The 21850-nt window shown below is 28.6% G+C and overlaps 2 protein-coding genes across 10 annotated transcripts; both read right to left on the reverse strand.

Annotated features, from left to right (window-relative positions):
• Nucleotides 1–268: 268 nt before the first annotated feature.
• On the reverse strand, nt 269–16570 carry LOC145182123 (integrator complex subunit 5-like). 9 transcript variants are annotated; one of them, XM_090100738.1, is made up of 26 exons: nt 16363–16570; nt 14982–15183; nt 14782–14903; nt 14480–14531; nt 12396–12449; nt 9990–10035; nt 8144–8236; nt 7852–8017; nt 6898–7024; nt 6478–6544; nt 5476–5585; nt 4225–4274; nt 3696–3847; nt 3478–3589; nt 3284–3394; nt 3095–3159; nt 2736–2956; nt 2506–2627; nt 2266–2287; nt 2030–2187; nt 1608–1867; nt 1338–1408; nt 1090–1238; nt 735–839; nt 527–599; nt 269–397 (listed from the first exon to the last, which is right to left on the reverse strand). In XM_090100738.1, exons 3-26 carry the CDS (start codon nt 14791–14793, stop codon nt 294–296), a joined length of 2502 nt encoding a protein of 833 aa, XP_089956864.1. In that variant the 5' UTR covers nt 14794–14903; nt 14982–15183; nt 16363–16570; the 3' UTR covers nt 269–293. The 9 variants fall into 9 exon arrangements, 5 of the variants coding, with proteins under 5 accessions (XP_089956864.1, XP_089956863.1, XP_089956862.1 ...); XM_090100737.1 differs by lacking the exon at nt 16363–16570 and adding an exon at nt 15994–16169 and having other exon boundaries at nt 4225–4271; XM_090100736.1 differs by lacking the exon at nt 16363–16570 and adding an exon at nt 15994–16169 and having other exon boundaries at nt 2030–2184.
• A 1661-nt stretch (nt 16571–18231) lies between these two features.
• Nucleotides 18232–19666, reverse strand: LOC149883399 (uncharacterized). The gene is made up of 2 exons (XM_090099372.1): nt 19613–19666; nt 18232–19487 (listed from the first exon to the last, which is right to left on the reverse strand). The coding sequence occupies exon 2, from the start codon at nt 18767–18769 to the stop codon at nt 18266–18268; it is 504 nt and encodes a 167-aa protein (XP_089955498.1). The 5' UTR covers nt 18770–19487; nt 19613–19666; the 3' UTR covers nt 18232–18265.
• Nucleotides 19667–21850: the final 2184 nt, after the last annotated feature.

Consider the following 21850-nt stretch of genomic DNA (forward strand, 5'->3'; position numbering starts at 1 on the left):
AGTGAAAAATAAAGAGGAACGTGATTTTAGATCCGCTCCAGTAAATCAAGATTACAATAGAAAGTATTTAATATTGTGAAACTAAGATTAAAATTTTTTGGTCGAAATTTTTTCGTACAACAGCAAAACTTATGTAATGCTGGTGAAACTGATAAGACTAATTATCACTGATGGGGGGCGGGGGGGCGGCTTATACAAACCGGTAAAATTTGAATAGAAGGTTTCAAAATTAGTAACAAGCTAATTTTTATGAATAAAAAAGAAATCATTTTTGTTAATCGTTTATGTCAAATTCAAATGGAACATTCTCCAAGAAACCGGCGATAACAATGCCCAAGTACTGCTATGTTGCGAAGAAAAACGATTTTTATTGCAGTACGTAGGTGATGAAATAACTCTATGATAAAATAACAACAAAAATTTTTTAAATTAAGAAAAAACAACTTTCAATAAAAAAAACTTTTTCTCTCAGTGCATCGAAAAATGAACTGAAAAATAACGATCACCTAATACCTCAAACAATTACCTGGATTAACTGGAAGATGAGGTCTTCCCAATTGATCCCTATCTATAAATTTCTCAGGAGCAAAATTACACACCTAAAATTAAAAAAAACAACACGTGATAATAGTTTGGGCAACAAAGCGATGAAAAGGGTTTAAAAGGTTTTAAACAAGACACGCCCCCACCTCCCTGCCTCCTCCTCCCCTCCTCCCCTCCTCCCCTAACGATACCTGAAGATATTTCCATATTGCGCTCAGTATTTCGAAAATTTCTTTCGGTTTTATTAACGGAAAAATATCCGAAATATTTTCAAATTCAGATGGTAGCCATCCAGCCTAAAGAGAGAGTGGAAAACAATACAACACTAGTTAAATTTCTTTAAAATTGAAAATTTCAATGTTTTTGAAATGGTATTCATTAACAGAGTTGAATTTCAAACGAAACTTCATCACAATTATAGGATCCAATCCTTTTTAAATTTACTGCAATTCACCGTCGTTATATAACTGTGAGTCGTAAAAAAAATTCATTTTCTAAAAACAACCTCTAACCGTTTAGAAATTTAAAATATGAAATGTAACACACCTGTTTTATTATAACGATTAGTCTTACAACGTTTCTTAACTCCTTCGCACAACTTTTTGATGAATCTTGACGATTAGTCAACCAAAATTTTATACTCATTCCTAATAGACTTTGAACAACAACGGAACAGTGATACAATGAGGGGCGCGCTAAATAGATACGTCATAAAAACATTTCCGACCCAAAAAAAACTCCTCAGTAAATGTTGTAGAATAGATAAAAAAATAAAATAAAATAAAAATTCTGACCCGTAGATATAAGCTCCAAAACATCCCACAAAACAGGAGTTTTATCGAAGGCAGTTTTAATCTTCAAATCTCTACAAAATAAAAAAAAAAATTAAAATCAAAAAAACAAAACAAAAAACATATTTTTGAAACCTTTCGATGATGCACCGACTATCATTTAAATGTTTTAAAAATTTCATTCGATAACAAAAAAAAAAAATTGATTTAAATCTACTCGATTGCTTTTAGTTACCATAAAATTGTAAAAAAAAACTTAACAAAATAATCTACCTTTCGATAGTGTATTTCAAAAAATCCTCTTCTGGCCATGGTGTGACTGGAACAAGTTCTGGGCAAACAAATTCCACTAGTAGCGTTGCTGTATAGCCATAAGCACTGGGAAACAATCTAGAAAACTTGTTCTCGCCCCACGCCTTGAGAAAGCTGCGTTCTTTTTTTTCAAGATCCCTGGATGACTCAATTGGTGAGAAAGTCGAAGGAACAGAAAGAAGTTTGGAAAGCGTAATAACTTGTAAATGATGAGCCAAGCGCTAAAAAAAAAAAAAAAAAACCTTTTATCGGTAGTGATCAAAATGAAAAGAAGAGAAATTTAAAAGCAATAAATACCTAACGCAAGTAAGAAATGATAATGAATACTTTTTTAAGGAAAAATAGACAAAATTAGGGAATTAAAGAAAAAAAATTAACTTTACATTATTTCTATGATGTGAAAATTCAACTTCACGTTTATTTATTTTGAGTCCGTCTTGAAAAGATACAGCAGTAGCATTATTGCTGTATCGGTTATTATTCACCAAAGTGTAGTTCTTCTGCATGAGTTCAACTCTAATCAAACATTCCTCAGGCACTACTACAAACAAGTCATGCTTTTCTAATAAATAATCCAATTAAGCTTAAAAAAATACTGCTACTATAGCGTGGAACTGACCTGTATAGAAATTCTCTTTCCTCTAAAAGTAACAAAATAAACTACTTTTATTACTAGAAAAACTAAAGATTTTTTGAACAGTAAGATATCAACAACTTAGTTATATTTGCGTAGATTTTGAACACGACATGAGAAAAACAACTTTGTTGACACCATATTTGCTTTTTTTTTTTTTTGATATTTAAACATTTTTTTAAGGGAAATTTTTATTACATTTTTTTAAAAAGAATATTTATATACTTTTTTCATGACACCTTCAAGTAACAAACGAATGATTAATTGATGCACCCCAGCATAGTGCACTACCAAACCAATAAGCAAACTATTGCACATTTCAATTTGATGGCATGTTGAGTCAAAATCTAAAAGAAAAAAAAAAAAAAAAACAGTTTTTAAAAAATTATGCATGCTCAATTATGCATTGTTCATGAATTTATTATATCATTATTGCAATTAAGAAAAACATTTACCATATAAGTTTTGCATTTTTTCAAATTTCTCAAGAGTGAAGAAATAACTGGCAACAATGCACTCTGATAAAATTGCATAGTCTGACATGCGAAGTTTTGGTGACAATAATGTTTTTAGTAAGCTTAGAACAGCCAAACACAATTCCATATCATTCGGATGATGAAGCAAAACCTGTGCAATTGCACCACAAGCTTGCTGTAAATGCGATTTTAAATTATGGCTAAATGATAGAGCAAAAAAAAAAACAGGTTTTGAACTTGAAAAGGTCTCAACCTTAGTCAATACATAAAAATAAAAACAAAAATTAAAAAATGAACTTTATTAATAAAAGAATTTTAAATCAGATAGAAACGAATACATCTCGGAGAAGCCAGTTTTCTGATCTTTCATAAGCAAAAGAAGATTCTGTAGAAGTATGTTGATCTGGTGAAATAATGAGAAAGAATTTCTTCAATGTTTGATTGAGAGTTTTTTAATTATCTACAAAACCAACTCTTATATATTACATAAGGCATAATCTTTTAAAAGTTATTCATTCAGTACTTACTTTAGAAGAAGAAAATTCATTAATCTGAATAAACAAAGAGTGTAGAGTATGGGTAATGACATCTGCGTGAACAAGTTTGAAGTCGCTGGCAAATCGCAAAAAAACAGAGAGCTAAAACAAATAAAAAAAAGAATGTTAATGAAGAATTAATTCTTGTTTGATTAAATTGATTTAAAAAAGTCAAACAAACCGACATTGCTTGTGAACATATTGGAATTAGTCAATAGAAATGAAAGGACCATGATCATATGTCTGATTCCTTCTTGCTTTGTACTTAGAAAAAGGAAAGACTCCAAATATCTTCTCCTTAAAATATCAAAGAAAATTAAAATTAAAGAAAGTATGACTTGAGTGCATTTTATGCAATAATACAATACAAAGAGCATGCTAAAGAACTCTCCAAACCATATACTTTTTGCCAGAAGCACTTATTATTTGTGAACAGAGTTCTTTTGTGTAGGATGACAAAGCTGAGAGAAAAGGAATCTTTGTCTTTACTTCATCCTTCTTTTGGTCAATTGAATGAATATGTATCTTATTCTGCAACTGCAGCTCCAATAATTCCTACAAATGCAAATAAAAAGTCTATGCTTTTAAATAAAATATACCACAATAGGAGTTACATAAGAACCATGAAAATGTTCATGAAAATGGTACATGAAAATGAGGTTAATAGATACATAAAAAATAAGGCATATTTTATAAATAAAAGCAAGGTATATTGTATACATGAAAATGAGATATATTTTACACATGAAAAGGAGGTATATTATATACATCAAAATGTAAAAAAGACTTAAAAGTAAAAGTTAATAGAAATTAAAAATTTTAATTTAAAGAAACATGCCAGTATTAATAAATGCAACAATTTTTTAATGCAGTAACATTTAATTTTAAGTTTAACTAAAAGAGTAAAAAAAAAAAACTGAAAACTTACGTACCAAAATCACACTACAAGCACTCTGAAGGCTGTTAGATAAATTTGAATCTTCTAGAAGAAAAAAATTATTTGTAAAAACTGTATTTATATTGTGTTATATTCAAAAGGGTATTGCTATTTAACATCCTCCAGCTAATTTCCTTACATATGATAATGCCTACTCCATCCAGAAAAGACCCTGAATAATATATGATAATGAATAATAATGATCCTAACTCTCCTTTAGACAATAAATCAAAACCTTCATTTGTATAAACATAATGACCAAATAGAGTTCAGGAGCCCCATTTGGACCAAGTTTACTTCACTGTCAGGTACAAGGATATAAAACAAACTAAATAGTTGACTGATAGAATATGCAGAGTAACTAAAATGCAGTGGTAAGTCAAGTCAAGTGGGGGCTCTAAGTGGAAGAATAACTGAGCCCTCAAAAATCTTCCTCTGCATTAACTGTAAAAAATGTATGTAACGCATTTTATTGGCTTTTAGCAATTTTAAGCTATTTCTTAATTTTCCTCCGTTTTTTTGTCCTGCTTTAATAACTCCTTATGTTACCTTACTGTAACAGTAAAGGTTTAGCTTTGTAAAATATTTGAAATATATTTTATAAAAATTTAATATTATTCAAGTCTGTTTAAAGTATGCTGTAGTGTAAAACATGCTTTAGTTTATAATACTTATAATATTATGATAGATATAGTTTATAATATACATAGAAAGCTCAGATAAATTTAAAACAGTGTGTTTTAGGAAAGAAAAGCAGCATTTCTTAAAGCTTACTAAACTTAACACACAATCATAACACACAAAGAGGCATAATTAAGAACAGTTTTATAATGTGATTTAACTCTTTTTAAGCAAAAAAGAAAATTACAAGAAATTGTTCGCTTTTCTGTTTCTTTTTTTTTTTCTTTTCAAAAATTACATTTCTAAAATTTAATGCAATTGTTATAAAAAACTGTTACAAAAATATTTAAAGACATGAGAGACCTTTTTGGGGCCCCATAAACTCGCAGTGCCCTCTGTCACCGCTTAGTCAGCTTAATGTTTAATCTTCTACTGCTAGAATGTAGTTTAAATCCTGCAATAAGTAGTAATTTTATTTTTTTAAATATTACATGTATGTAGTACATATGTGGAAATATATGTAGTAGTCAGAAATCAACCTTTTACTTAAGAATATTTTTTTGTTGAATAAGAGTTTTTCTGATTGGTAAATTTTTTAAAAGTTTGTAAAATATTTAATCTTTACCTTTATTAAGTTTTGCATCATCCCTGCAAGCATATTTCAATAAGAGCTGCAATATTTTAAAGGAAGATGACTGAATCTGTTCAACACAATCTGTGATTCGCCGTAGTAGACTTTAAACAAAATTTTAAAAGAAAATTAAAAAAAAAAAAACATTGCAATAAAGGCTACTTTAAAAAAGAATAACAGCTAATTTACTTAAAAAATTAACCATGATTCTTTTTTAAAAAAATTACATTTATTGAAAACTTTTGGAGTTGTAACTTTTATGTAAGAAACTGATAAAATAATCTTAAAGTTAAGGTAATTTAAATATCTAATCAAAAAATCATTTTTATCAAACTTTTTTTAGTATTGCTTTTTTTAGTAAACAATCTATGGATTCTACTTCTATGGATTTTTTATAACTGATTTATTAGGCAGTGAAAGCTTCCCATCACCCAGTAACTTCTCAAATATGTTTTACAAAATATCTTCATTAGTTCAATTGAGCTTAATCAGCTATAACAATTCTACAACAATTCTAATAAATCATTCAAATTAAACTTTGTCTTACTTATACAACTAGTGAAAATATGCAAACAATTGTATACTAGCTTGCATTACAATTTGTATTTAACTTATGATTGCAAACCCTGGTGCAACTGAACGCTAGTTCAGTTGGGCCAGGTTTTGGAATCAGAAATAAACATGAATTGGAGAAAGTGTACACTTATACTAGTTCACACATATTCTGATTCATCTTTAATCTTATCTTCATAGTACAGCCGCATATATGCCAGTTATTCAGCTTTCCCTTTAACTTTTGAGGTTAAAACTTTTTAAAACCAGCCAAAACCTAATGGAAATTTTTCTTCTGAACTTAAAATCTTAAAATTGTAAATTCAAAAGATATTGTATATTCCAAAGCAATAAAAGATGTCCGTTTAAAGGTTGGTATTATAGATACATAAGTGTAAAGATATGTAGTGATCCAGAATAGCAATTTAAACAATACCCACTCACCCTCTTTGAAGCACAGCATCTCTCTTAAGACTTTGGTAATCTAATACTCGAAGTTTATCATCTGTCACTGCAAAAAGAAAAACCTTGCAATGGTAGACATTAAGACAATAGAAAGAAAAGATTATTACTGTAATTTACCTCGAGCAAGAAAAAGAAGATTATTACTGTAATTTAGCTTGAGTAAGTTAGGCAACAACACCTTTATTTATAGAGTTGATGCTCATTAGTGTGAAAGATATGTAGTGATTAGCATTTTGTTGCGAAAAAAAAAAAAAAAAAAAAAATTTTTTTGAGACAAGAATTATTGCCATCAAATCAAAAATTACACCGATTTAGCAATAAAGGGAGAGGCAAGAAGAGAATTTCTGAACATTGAAATTTATCATGAAAAATACTATGCATTAAATTAAATACTCTTACAAGAATCCACTATTGAATCAACAAGAGGCATAAAAAGTTCTGGTGATTTTATTGCAATATGAAGCAAAAATGGTACAGTGCATAATGAAACATGAGTTTCAGCTTTTCGTTTGTCTTCAATGCTTTCCTTAAATAATAAAGAAACAAGATCACTCATAACTTAGCTAAAATCAAAGATATATGCAGTTTTAAAAAAATATTCTTATAAAAAATGTTTAGAATAGACTTTCTGCAAAATTTGTTTTTTATTTGTGCTTTCTTTGATGGAATAGATTTGAGTCTGAATGGAATACTGAAGTTTAAATCAGATATTCAGAGACTTTTAGTGAACCATTATGACATATTATGATATCCAGACACTTAGTGAACCATGATGACATATTAAGATATTGGCTTTAATCCAGGTATTAATGAAGCTCTTGCTCTCATTGTTCAGCTGATTGAATTTTTTATTTAAAACTTTTTGTAAAAAAGAAGTTCTTTTTACATTAAAATTTTGCTCAAACAATTTTACTCTTAATTTTATTTACTTTACACAAAAAAAAGCTGCAAAAGAAGAACTTTCAGTTGTTTGAAGGGGAAGAAAAATTTCCTTTGAAAGATTTATTTTTATTGATTATACACAAAAGATGTTGCAAAAAAAGAACTTTCAGTTGTTTGAAGGGAAGTAAAATTTCCTTTGAAAGATTTAATATTTTAATATGTATTTCAAACATCTTAACATGGTTAAAAAGAACTTTATATGAAGAACATTTTACAGCTTTTTAATTTGTAAGTAAACCTCAAATAAACGGCAACATTTATTCAAATGTTAAAACAACTTCCCAATCTTTCAATAATTAGACATTTTAAAATTCCATTATTGATAAAGATTCCAAAGCATCAACTTCTTTTAGAAAAGGGATTTTTGCAAATTTAGTTTTAGTAATTGACTTTTTCTTAAAAATAACTTACCATTAACATCTTTACAACAGCTTCATTAAGATGTTTTTTATCAGCAACATGGTTGAATACTGCAAGCATAGTTTCAACTAGCACATCTGTTTTACGAGATTGATTGCTAAAAGCTTCTAGTACATGGCACAGGAACTTATATGGGATGATTTCAGGAAATACAGAGCTTTAAAAAAAGAAACAATTTGAAAAAGACTTTCATAACTACTCGGCAAAAACTGACAAATATCTTTCAAAAGAACAAAGCTTAAATATCTTTTTGTTATTACTTATATATGAGTTAAGAACTTACTATATATGTGCTAAGGCCCAATCAAAATAAGGTGAATTAGAAAGAGCAGCATTAAGCAGACATTTTAGACAATTATCTTGATTCTTGAGTATGCTGTTAAATAAATAAAAATCAAATAATTTAAGGAATGCATTAAGGTAACATCACAACATAATATATTTTGCAAAAAAAAGAAGATAGCAAACTAGTATATATCTTAATGCACTGCTCCTATTTATATTTCTATTTCGTGTCACTTGAGCAATACCTTTATTGTTAGTTTAGTATAATTGTATATGATTCATTAAAAACATTTTTTAAAATTGGATTTGTGTGCTAATATAACTAAACAAAATTGTTCTATTTAAATTATCTGTTAATTTCTAAACCATTTTAAGATTTTATTGCAGGTGTTACTATTAGCAACCTTTTTAGTATGATTTAAAAAAACTTCGAGGTCTTCGAGGTCTTCTACACACTTAAACCTACTTCATGTAGGCTTAAATGAAAATGCCTCTTCACACTACTTACCAAACTTATGGTATTCAACAAATTGCTAAACATGATACAACAATATATGAAACTCTCCCCTGAAAACTGAATCAAAGGTTTTGGTTGATAGAAAGAGGTTTTTTTACCAAACAAGAATCTTTTATTATTTTGAATTCTTTCATACACTGAACTGAGAATACACTGGTCTTAGCTAAGAAACTTAAGATATTGATAGATAATCAAATTTATCTCCAGTTTTTTCAAAACTTTATTGTAATTAATTCCATCCTAACCACTACCTTGAAAACTTCTTTTAATTTTTTTTCAGTCTGTCTTCAAACTCAGGCATCTAAAAGTAGACATCCTAAAGTAAATACAACGATTCAATCAAACAATTCAATTAAAAGGTGGTACTAAATATTGGATTAGAGTATCTGTTTCTTCTTCTGGGTATCATTAGATATACCACATTTATCTAGTGATGCAGTTATTCCTCAATGTCATGGTGAAAATATGTAAGAATGTAACTTTGTTAAATTCTTCCGTATTTTAAAAATCAACTTTCATTCCCCACCTTGTGTGTATTACCTTACTTCATCAAGTAAAGGTTTCTTCTACTAAAGCAAATAACAGTTTTCTTTAGCAGAAGTAACCTTTGTAGCTTTACAGGGTAACTGCAAACTTCTAAGGGAACACTCAATATATGTACAGCTTCATAAGACCTTCTATTATTGAATTTATAAGGGAGAAAGACTTGGATCTTGCTCCAAAGAATTCCTAATATCAAAAGAAAAAAACATTTATTTTAAGAAAAACAATTGATGGGGTTACAGATGCCATTTTATTAATTTGAAACTAAAGTGTTTTAAATCCAGGAAAAAAAAATATAAATTTTTTTTCCAAACATAAAGTAAAAGCATAAAATTTTAAGAGAAAATTCTTTTAGAAAAAAACACAAAAGAATAGATTTTTTAAAGAGATTTTACAGTTAATTAGTTACACTAAATAGTTTAATGTTAATTGTATCAATCAAAGTAAGACACGCCCTTTTTTTTTGCTCCAATAGATTTCAAAATTATTATTAAAACAATTATTTTTGCCAATTTTTTCATCTATTTTTTAAAGCATTTTTCCAAGGTCATCATCATTCATCATTCCTGACATACTAACACAAAACTTCAATTTTAAAACAATCTTTAATAATCAATATATACTAATAATAAAGTTTTTATTCAAGTGACCACATTGTTATATACATAGTTAATATTTTTATATTGATAATACAAGTATAAAAAAGTTCATTTTAAAAATCTCAATATTAAATCTTAAAGCTTTACATTCTAAATTTTTTAATAATAAAAAAAAAAAAATTTACATTTTATGTAAGCAACCAACTGTTATCTCCAATAGAACATTTGTGGCTACAAAAGATTTGTCAAAAGAAAAAAACCTTGTTAAAACATAAATACAGCATTTTCTTTTAGTTTGTCAAATAAGTAATATTATAAGTTTAAGTATTACTTAATTAGATATCTATCAAATACTTTATATTATCAAATGTTTGAAAAATGGAATATATATATATATATATATATATATATATATATATATATATATATATATATATATATATATATATATATTATATAAACAATATAAATTGCCTATCCAAGGTTTATGGACACTTGAACAATCAAAATAGAATTTACAAACAAATGATAAGATTTTCAGGCATGTTTTAAAATTAGTCAAGTTAGCTATTATGCGATAGGTAGGTTTAGTTGTTAAAACCAAATTAGGTGTTGTGTTATATAGTGTATTTTGGTACAGTTGAAAACATCGAAGTGAGTACATTATTGTGAGTACTTGAACAATCAGTTCTTGAAAACCTCATCAATAGAAGGTCACAAGTCACAAGGTGTAATTTTTGATGTAAAAAAATGTGCAAATCTTTGAAGTGTTACATTTGTAAAACAAATAATTTTTAGGATAAATATCTTGTTAGGTAGCTTTTGAAGCATTATATATATATATATATATATATATATATATATATATATATATATATATATATATATATATATATATATATATATATATATATATATATATATATATATATATATATATACACACTACCGTCCATAAGTTTAGACGCACCTTACAAAAATAAAGAAAACGGGTTTTAACTCATAAGTAAAATTAATTAAGAGTGTCTATATTGGTCTCATCATAAAGTACTGTGAGAACATAGTTAAGAGAGATATTTTTAAAAGAAATATGTTCTTACATTATTATATTTGTTATTATTTACAAAATAAAATAAACAGAAACATTTTAAAGCGATATCCATTTGTATTGTAATTTTTAAATAAGATTACTTTTTATTTTGCCTATTCTCATTATTAGTTAAACTTTTAAGCTGAGTGTGTTACAAGATATTTCAAATTAATTATTTTATTTTAGTATTCTTTTAAGATTCGTTATTTAAAATGTCAAAAAGAGGGCAGATAAATTTACAATAACATATAGAAATTTGGACCCTTCATAATTTAGGCTTTTCTTATCAAAAAATTGGTCAACACCTCAGCATTTCAGAGAGTTGTGTCCTTAAAATGACTAAAAGAAAAGTAGAAACAGGGTCTTTCTGCGATCGTAAAAGAGTAGGGAGACCTCGTTCTACTACAAAAAAAGAGGATAAGTACATAGTAAATAATTCTTTACGAAATCGTAGACACACACCGCCAGATTTAGCAGCTGATTTTAATGAACATCATACCACAAAAAAAAGTACAATGACAGTAAAAATGCAACTTCTTGAAGTAGGGCTTAGAGGTTGTGTGGCTGTTAAAAAACCATGTCTTACAACCATCCACCAACAAAAAAGATTAGTCTGGGCCAAAGAACACAAGAATTGGATTGTAGAAGAGTGGAATAGAGTACTTTGGTCAGATGAATGAAAGTTTGAGATTTTTGGGAATAAACGCCAGTCATTTGTTCGTCGTCGGGTAAGAGAAGTAATCCTGGAGCAATGTACTATGCAAACAATTAAGCATGGAGGTGAGAATATAATGGTTTGGGGTTGTTTTGGTGGTGGCCAAATGGGATCAATTGCAAAAACTGATGGGAAAATGACAAAAGAAGTCTATTTAAAGATTTTGAAAGAACATGTTTTAGTCTGTGGAACCAAATTAATTGGCAAACGATTTGTGTTCCAACAAGATAACGATCCTAAACACACTGCTAAAGTGGTTAAGCAATATTTAAATGGCAAACAAGAGGAAGGATTGTTGAAGGTCATAACTTGACCACTGCAGAGTCCTGATTGTAACCCAATTGAATTATTATGGAATCATTTAGATCAAGAAGTTCGAAAAACTCCACCAAGGGGTAAAAATGATCTTTGGGAGGCAATCCAAAACATATGTAAAAATATTGATGAGTAATATTTTAAAAAATTGATTGATCGCATGCCACGTATCTGCCAAGTGATAGTCAAAGCTAAAGGTGCCCATATTGACGAAAAGATGACTTAAATAAAAACATTTTATTTCAGTAATAATTTTTGATACTATTATATATATATTTTTCATCAAAACTAATAAAAGAACATAAAATTATCGATTTATTTTATTTAAGTCACAAATCAAAAATATTCTGACACATTTTTCTCTTAATATCTGTAGTTGCGATAGATGCATCCAAACTTATGGACAGGAGCGTATATATATATATATATATATATATAAAACAAAAAAAAAAGAAAAAAAAAGATTTCTACCTGAGCAATTGAGCCATAACTGAAACCTTTCTGCAATTGTAAATGCACTAAAATCTTAAAAAGGCACTAAATTTCAATAAATATTCAGAACTACTGGTGATAAGTGAATTTATACTGGTGAACAAGTTGAGATCTTAAGTAGGAGTAAAAAAGTTACTATGAATTATTATATGAATTCAACCTACAGGCTTAGTGAAATAGTTACTTGGTTAATTTACTTGTAGGCCAGGTTGACTTATACACTAATATACACTGCAGGCCAAAAGTTTCCGGACACTTGGATTTTGTTTAATTTTTTAATTCAAACTCCCATAATTATTTCAATAAAATTCAAATATCATATTTATTTTTTAAAAGATACATATAGTTACTATTTAAGAAAAAAAAAAGCTAAAAAATGAAATAAAAAAAATACTAAGAACACTATTCTTATTACACTGTCTTTTCGTCAAAAAATAACCCACGAGTTTTTATCACTTTTTTTGCGATCCGCGGCATCCTATTTATTAATTTATTTATTATTTCGGGTGTAATTGATAACCAGGATTCTTCTAATATTTGCCACAGGTGCTCTTTGGATGTTGGGCATTTTTGTCTGAACTTTCTGTCCAATTCTTCCCACAGTAACTCTATTGGGTTCAAATCTGGTGACTGGGGTGGCCAGGTCATGATTTTGAGGGCACCATTATCCTCTTGTTCCTTTATATAATTCTTACATAATTTTGAGGTGTGTTTAGGGTCATTGTCCTGCATAAAAACAAAACCACGACCAATAGTTCTTAAGCCAGAAGGTATAGCATTGTTTTCTAGAATTATTTTATATTGTTCTTTTTTCATAATACCCTCAATTTTAACTAGGTCACCTACACCAGCTGAAGAAAAACATCCCCATACCATAACTGACCCACCACCATTCTTGATTGTCGGCACTAAACACTCTGGGATCATTTTTTCTTTTGTTGTTCTTCTGATGTAAATTCTACGCCTTTGCCCAAACAGTTCAAATTTGGACTTGTCGGTCCATAGTACTTTTCCCCAGTCTTCTTCTGTCCAATTTTGGTGGTTTATAGCCTATTGTAACCTTTTCTTTTTATTTTCAATCCGTAGCAACGGTTTCCTGACCGCTATACAGCCAGAAAGTCCTGCTTGTCTAAGACGTCGTTTCGTAGTGGTTAATGAAATAGATTTTGAACAACTCCTATTGTAGCCTGAAGTTATTTCCGGGGCCGTAAGTCTTCGATTTCTTTTACTCATCAATATTATACTATTATCTTCAGCTTTTGTTGTCTTCCGTGGTCTACCAGATCTTTTTTTGTCTTCAAAAATGCCTGTTTCTTTCCATCGTTTGATGGTATCTTGTACAGTACTTCTGGCAACTTGTACTTTTTTGCAAATTTCACGAACTGAATATCTTTCTTTATGTAATGTAACTATTTCAGAACGTTTTACAACTGTTAAAGAAGGTTTTTTACCCATATTTTTAATTAAATAGTCGAATTATAAAATTTTAAAATTTTTTTGAAGATTTTTTAATGCAACCGTCATTAATACCAAATCCTTAATCATTTTAGTCGGATATCATTATATTATAAATATTTTCTTCATGTTTCAACAAATAAATAACTTTAACAAGACCAAACTCTTAAGAGTAATGAAACACTATATATCAAGTTAAAATAAGCAATTAAAAAAACAAACTTATTTATGTAAGTTTGAGGCCAGTAATACCTAATTACTGACCTCAAACTTACATAAACACTTAAAATTAGTAAGTTTAAGTATTATAAATTAATATTATTGATTAATTTAATGATACAGGATAGATTTTAGCTTTTTATATAAAAAATATCAAGTGTCCGGAAACTTTTGGCCTGCAGTGTATACTTTATATATCAGTGTATAAGTCATTTTATAGTAAATGAAGTAGAGTTAAACAAATGGTCATTTTTTAACTATTTGTTTAAAATGTACTTCATTTACTTTTGTATACTTTATGAATTTTTTCACCACTTTTTATACTAGGTATTTTATAACTTAACTATAGAAATTAAATAAATTTAAAAAAATAATATTTAAAATCATACGCCTTTTAGTTCCATATTGTCCACATATCTGACTGGATGTTTGAACTGCCCACTAAAAAATTTAACTAATTCTTGTATAAATTTCAATTCCAAAAGTGATCTAAACAAGCTTATCAGTTAAATCCCAAATAACCAAGAGACATAAGAATGAGAAAAAAAACTTAACAAACATCAGCTAATGAAGCATTAACAATATCATAAAATATCAATCCTTCATTAGGCAATTTTATCACAGTATTAAAATAAAGTGTATATAGGGTTGATACACATAAAGCACGAATTAGAAAATATGTAAAACTCACCTGAAATATCATTGGAGCCCATGCTTTTGAATTTGCCTCAACAGAAACAGCTAAAACTTGCTGGATTTTCTTAATTTGAGCACTCCTTTTTGAGGTTGGAGGTTCAAAATTGGGAGGTGCATCTTTTAATAAAAGAAATTATTCACTTTTAAATCAATCAAGAAATAACTTTAAACATCAATCCATAAACCAAAACTTACCTTCCAGATGCCTCCTTTCAACTTCAATTATATAATGTTGTGATTCAAGAAAAAACACTTCTCCAATTTTTTCAAGCACTGCATAACGTGAGCATGGAAGAGATTGCAGTAAAACTGTAGCACAGTCAGTGCGATCTTCTGATCCCTTTCCTTGTTCTTCAGATTCTTTTGAAAGAAACAATGTTACATCATCAAGAAGCACCTTAAAAAACAAAAAAAATTTTCATATACAATAACTTATCTATGTATAAAATTTAATATGTTAAATTTTTTAAAAAATTAAATGCTTCATTTGAAAACAAGATATAATTTACATTATATCTAATTGAGTTTTGCTTTGATTTGTTAATTATTTACTAAAATGAGTATCAACTCTTATGCATTGCTTTTTGTTTAGTAAGTTATGAAGTTTCAATTAGATAAAAAAGAAAATAGCAAAAATCTAAAAATTCCAAAAAAATTTTTTTAATTGCACATTTACTTAACTATTCATCTAAAAAAAACTAATCATCATTATCTTGTTATTGAAAAAGATTATTTCAATTCAAAACATTAACTTTCAATAGAATCAAAGTAAAAAATTTAAAAAAATGCAGGACCAATAGAATAATTGTAAGATTTAGTTACACAAATCAAATAAAGCTAAATCTGCAATAATCTTTTATATTTTTTTTAAAAAAAAAAAGTAATGTAAATTGAAGCATCTTTAACTCTCTTTTAGTTGCTTTATTGTTTTCCGCATAGCAAAATAGATCTATGACATTTTTTACTAGGTATATCTGCTGTTTAGTCAAAAAGAGTTTTTTGCCATGGCAAAGATACAAACCTTTAGGCTAAGTAAAAAGATAATAAAAATTTTCAATTTGTATTTCAAGCCTAAAACAATTATAAATAAAACTAATATCTAATCATACTAGAAAACATCTCTTAAAGTCTACAAATAAAAGAGATTTTATTTCATTACGAGTCATTTTAACTTATAGAAGAAACAAAATTATCAATAAAAATTTACCTGTGAAGATTGCATACTAGAGGTAATAAAAGTTTTTAAAAGTAATATATAATTGAATAAAAAAGTAGTTGCAATAAATTATGGATTTTAATTCCGATTAAACTTGCATATATTTCATGTGTTTAGGCATATAATTTTTTAAATGCGGACTAAACAGAGAATGTTTTGTTTATTGTTCCAAATAGGTAAGAATTAAGGTGATATTCTGTGTGGAGAAGAGTAATCGTTAGAAGACAATTATAAGAAACTTAATTTATAGCGGTGTAGCCTCCGTATTATACTTATTTAGTTAACTATGCCATGAATGGAATTGTTCACCTATTAAGTAATCTAAAAAGAATGGAGGAGAATTACTGCTTAAAGTCATGCCTGATTATGTGAGATGTTAAAATGTTTCCTTTGACATTTACATCTTTTTGCAATCTGTATTCTTTTATTACAACAGTCCGCTTTTTGTGCTTTATTTGTGAGTTTTCCCTTGTTTTTCCTATGAGTTCAAACATAACTGTAATGAAAGCATGTAACTGAAAAATATTGAGTTTTTTTACGTTGCTTTGACAACATCAAGATTACTGAAGAAGAGAATCTCTCCGTCATTCTTTTTACCTGGGAAGGGGATAGGGGGTAATTATAGATGACGTAAACTTGGGGGAGGAATTCTTCCAAATTTTTATGTATGATTATTAAGAATCTGCACACCATATTGATCCGGTGCGGTGAATAAGGCTAATTCGGTGCGGTCCAAGCTTATGCAATCAACTGTATGTGCAGAACGGGAAATATTTTTAAGCCCATTGTCACCGAAAATGCAGTGACAGCTTTTTTCACCGTGGTTAGAGACTCGTTGAACCAATATGGTGAAAGTTAAGTACAGTGTGCGCGCTAAACTATGTATGTTGGTTTGGCAGATTAATAAGGTTTGCGCTAAAGTTTACACAAATTTGTTGTAAAAATCTGGAAAACAGCGTGTTACAGATAAATCTTCAAATTTACCGGTCGCAGTTTTTTTAGCTCTGTTAAACTAATTAAATTTCAAAGCTAATTGATTTTTTTTGGTAAAAATCATTTAAAATGGCACCTGGAAATTGGTCTAAAATTTGGCACTATTTTGAAAGAGTGGTCAAGTAAGTGGAGAAGAAAAATGGAAAAGTTCAACTTCATGACAGGAAGCAATCCATTTTGGAACGATAGGTTTGGGGCAGTTTTAAAGTTAAACGAAATCGAAAAGCATGCAATAGAAAATTTTGCTGCAATTGAGCGTCCACCTCTCAGCTCACCTATCATCTCAATGTTGAAGATCCAACTGAAGCTGCAGAGCTAGTAAAAGACCAGCATAAATAGAAATGTTAAAACGTCGAGGCCTACGCCAAGATACTGGACACTTTAGCAATTACAACACTTAAGTTAAGGCACTGGTGCTTAAAACCTGAAGCCTTCCATCAAGAGAGGGTATAAACGCTCCAAAACGCCTGTTCCTCAGTAAACGCACAATCCTGTAACCTGAGCGCGTGGTGTATACCAGCCAAATCATGTCAAGGTCATTCAAAAGATAAAAAAAAAAAACTGAATGTAATTTTTTTGACTCTGGAAGTTGTAACTTTGAAATAAACAACGTCACTGCGTATTATTTTTAAAAGTCAAATAAAAAGACATTTTTTATAGTTTTTTAATTTTCATATGCATTTTTTAAAATTATAAATCAGAAATAATTAAGGTGGTAGGCCTATGAAAAAATTTTTTCAAGTATTAAAGATATATTTACAATAAAACTAATCAGTTGTTAACAATAATTATGAAATTAAACATAAAATCAATAAAATATATAAAAAAGTGCCTCGCTTGCCTCAAAATTATATTAAAAAGTGTGAAAAAAACGAAAACTTCAAAACACAATTTCTCAAAAACGACAATAAATCAAAACTTCAAATTTGGTATGGTAGTTCTACATATGTATAAAATTCATTTGTCATAGGATTTTTAAATTTGCCTTCCTAGTTCAGATTATATTGACTTTTAAACTTGAATATATATTTTTATAAAAAAACTCTGGCAGATAAAACCACATTGTAGCGCCCCAAAAAAAGAAATTTTAAAAATCTTATGACAAATGAATTCTACATGTATGAAGAACATATCCTGAAAATTTCAGCTTAATTGCTTACTTTAAACTGGAGATATCATGTTTTAAAATTTTAAAAAAAACTAAAAATCTCAAAATGAGAAAAATCGAGTCAAAAATTTAAAATCAAAAAATTACGTCTAAAAACACTCCTTAAAAGCTACCAGTGCTATATGAATCAGTTTTTTCAGTATCTAAGTATCCTTTATGAAGAGATCTAAGTTTTTTTCTTTGCCTTTTGCATATTGAAGTTGATTTACGACGCTTGTTTACAATTCGCTTTTGGTCCTTTAAAATCAGTTTTGGAATAGTCAATGATCCTAACAATCCGAAGTGACTTAAAACAGATTTTACCCCATCTCCACCGTCATTATAATGAACTATTGCAGAGTTTATACAAAGTTCAAATGTTCTTCTACTTACAAAAATGTTTTTAGGACATCGAGTCCATAAAATTGAATGAAATGCTTCATTTGAATTTTGGGTTTGACCATGTAAACATTTACTTAGCAAATCGTCATCAGATAAATTTTTAAAAATAGGTTTTATTATATTATGAATAAAGATAGGCAAGTTAATTTTGTTTGTGTGAGTACTTGTACCTTTAAGCTTATCTAGTTGCCACTTGCACCATGAATATTCATCCCTAGGACACATAGAATGACGAATGCTATTATGCTATTATTACTGCTCTTGCATTTGCTTCGTAGATTTTAGGACCTTGACCATGGTTTTGTTTAATGCATTCTTTTGATGTATAAACAGATTTAAACCATTCGCATGACTCACATAACAGTTCTAAATTATGGGCAAATCCCTTTCTCTTCTTTCTGTTATCAATGAGAGTTATTTTTTTATGGCCACATTCAGGACATACTAACAAAGGTTGAAATAAACTCTTAAGTATAGAGAAATTAACAAATAAAAAGTAATCATCTTCCTGCCTTATTACTTCACTCTTGGTATTGAGATTAGTTTGATCTATAATTAGCCTCTTTTTACTTATGCAAGATGAAACTTTTTCTGATGAAATATTTGAAAGATTTATTCTTGAATATTTGTTTAAAGGAGGCTTTTTCTTTCTTTTTCGTGAAAAATTTTGCTTGTTGCTTTTTCCAGAAGACATTACAATTATACACCAGTACAACTTGTTTGATTTAAATCAAGAGTTGAAAAATTCATAAATAATGATTTTATTCCACAACCAATATACAGTTCAATACGACAATTATTATAAGAAAATGTGATTTTAAAGCATGACCAAAAACAGCGCAGATCTATATTAAATTGGAAAAAGAAGCTTCACAAGATTTGTCATTTTGACCATCAAATTTGGGTAAAATAAAGGTTTTAATCTTTCGTTGCTATGGCGTTGCTAAGGTAAATAAACAAACTAGCTGATAATATAAGTTATTTTAAACCCTTTTAGTTTGATCAAACCTAAACAAGTTATATATCAGAAGATAGAGGATAAATTTTTACATAAATACAATATATTACCTATTTTTTCAATTTTTGATCAAAAATCTCTATTTTTCATAGGCCTACCACCTTAATAGCTTCAAAATCTCTGCAATAACTAAAAAAGTACTTTTTCTTGGTAAAACTACAGCTTGCAGTGTCAAAGTTTATAAGTTTGGCAAAATGAGAATTAATGCTGAGTCTAACCAAGTTGTTCTGACAATCTTGAGTCATGAAGGATCTGAGATAATTTTTGATGAAATCCCCCTCTTAATGTATATTTTCATTTTTATGTTCAGCAGGGCACATCTGGCACTAGTTTTAAACTCTGCTAAGAAATTAAAGCATAAAATGAGACGTATAAAAAGTCATTTAAAGAGATTTTTTAGTTTCCAATGATTCTAGATAGCAGAAGCGCTTTAAATAAATGTCAAAATTAGTGAACAAACAGCACTGATGAACTGTAGCGGAACTTATTTTAATAAAATTTAACACGCGCAGTTTAAGGTGGTTCCTACATAATCAAAAGTCGAAATTTTTTCAAAAATTGATTTTTTGGCAAATTAGATATTCTAATGTAAAATTTATTGCTCTTTCTCGCGGTATAAATTTTTTTTTTAAGTTTGTTTATGCTTTTTACAATATTTTTAATTTTATACAGGTAGGTATAGTTTTAGTGCCTAGCAACGGCCATAGCAACCGTTTTATTTTTTAAGTTAATATCTTAAATGTACTTTAAAACTTTAAATAGTACCTCTCTTTTGCTATTCTAATGTTGCCTTATACGTCAAAGTTGGACATGTAAATAAACGAATAGGTTCTCGACTAAGGGCACTAGTACAAGAATGTAAAAATACCTCTACACCATTTGGTGGAAAAGGAAAATTGACAACGACTCCATCAATTCAATAACAAATTATTATGGTATTGCTATTCGAAGAAGTCTAAAATTAAATTGCACTAACGATGAAAAAATTTACTCAATGAAAAAGTGGATAGGTGCTATCCTTCATCATTGTACCAACTTTTCTAACTTAGATAAGCGCCACATGTTTTGTCCACCAGGAGAAGAATCGTGGTGTACTTATAAGAAAAATAAACTTAAAAAACACAAAGAGAAGATTAATTTACCAGAGTGGATGTTTCCTATTTTGTCAAAGATTTTCCAAGATCTTTCAAATGATGATCTTCTTCGCAAGTGCATCCACGGGGAAACTCAAAATGCTAACGAGTCCATGAATAATATTATCTGGATGAAATGTCCTAAGCAAGTCTTAGTAGAAAGGTCAATTCTACAGTTAGGTGTATATAGTGCTATTCTTCAATTCAACGAAGGTCAATTTGGACTTGTTAAAGTGTATGAAAAACTTCGAATACAGACCGGTGTCTGTTTTAATATTATATCTGAAAAAATGAACCGACGCAGCATCCAAAATTTACTTATTAAAACATCAGAGAAGACAAAATCAAAAAGAAAAAAACTAAAAGCCATCAAGAAGGGTTTATTGGATAAAGACTTACATAAAGAGGGAGGAGAAACTTATTTAAAAGGAGGATTTTAGTTTTAAAAACAAATTTTTTTCTTGTTTTTTGATTTTCTACCGTATCGTTTTTCAAGAAAATTGTCTCACAAAAAACATCATAACTTTTGAATTAATAGTGATAGCTACTTGAATTTTTCAGGACTTATTCATCCAGTGAACTGCTAGTGCCTGAGTTTTTTTCAAATAAGTTTATTACTTGTAAGTTGTGGTTAGGGAACTAAGATCAGAGGCCTAGTAGCACATTTTTCGAAAATACAGTTGTTTTGAAGCATAACTTTTAGTAGAAACATGATCTTTTAATTAAAAAAACTCACGCACTAGATATAGGTAGCACGAACAAGTATACCAAGTTTGAAAGTAAAATGAGCTTTTACTCATGAGTAATTGTGTTTCTAGTAAACTCAATTTTTAGGGGTTATTTTGACTATTATAGGCCTCTATGTGATCATCAATATATCATTGGTGTTCGAAAATTTTTTTTTTTTACACAATCTGTACCTACTTTTGAGAAAATTGATGCTTAATGAATAAAAAGTAACTTTTTTTGATTATGTAGGAACCACCTTAAGGTGCAATAACTCGGCCTAAGTAATAAAAACAACAATTGTTGAAAATGACAAAAAGTGACTTACACGAGGTTTAAAAATTCTTGTTAAAAGAAAAACGAAATTCGTATCAGCTGCAATAATTTAAACTTTATATTTAAAATAAAATATACAATACGTCATTTATT

This window comes from Hydra viridissima, unplaced genomic scaffold (assembly GCF_058129835.1).
Source record: "Hydra viridissima isolate aposymbiotic clone 2 unplaced genomic scaffold, HvirCarnegie_v1 scaffold_10, whole genome shotgun sequence".
Taxonomy (NCBI): Eukaryota; Metazoa; Cnidaria; class Hydrozoa; order Anthoathecata; family Hydridae; genus Hydra; species Hydra viridissima.

Bases quoted from the DNA above. Each gene is read 5' to 3' on its own strand.
- LOC145182123 (XM_090100735.1), bottom strand. The intron at 2,288-2,505 runs GTATATAAATAT...TGTTACTTTTAG, and splicing joins TTGAAGGTGTCATGAAAAAA to AGGAAAGAGAATTTCTATAC. The intron at 1,239-1,337 runs GTCAGAATTTTT...GTATCTATTTAG, and splicing joins TTTGGAGCTTATATCTACGG to CGCGCCCCTCATTGTATCAC.
- LOC149883399 (XM_090099372.1), bottom strand. From the start codon at position 18,769: ATGTGTCCTAGGGATGAATATTCATGGTGCAAGTGGCAACTAGATAAG.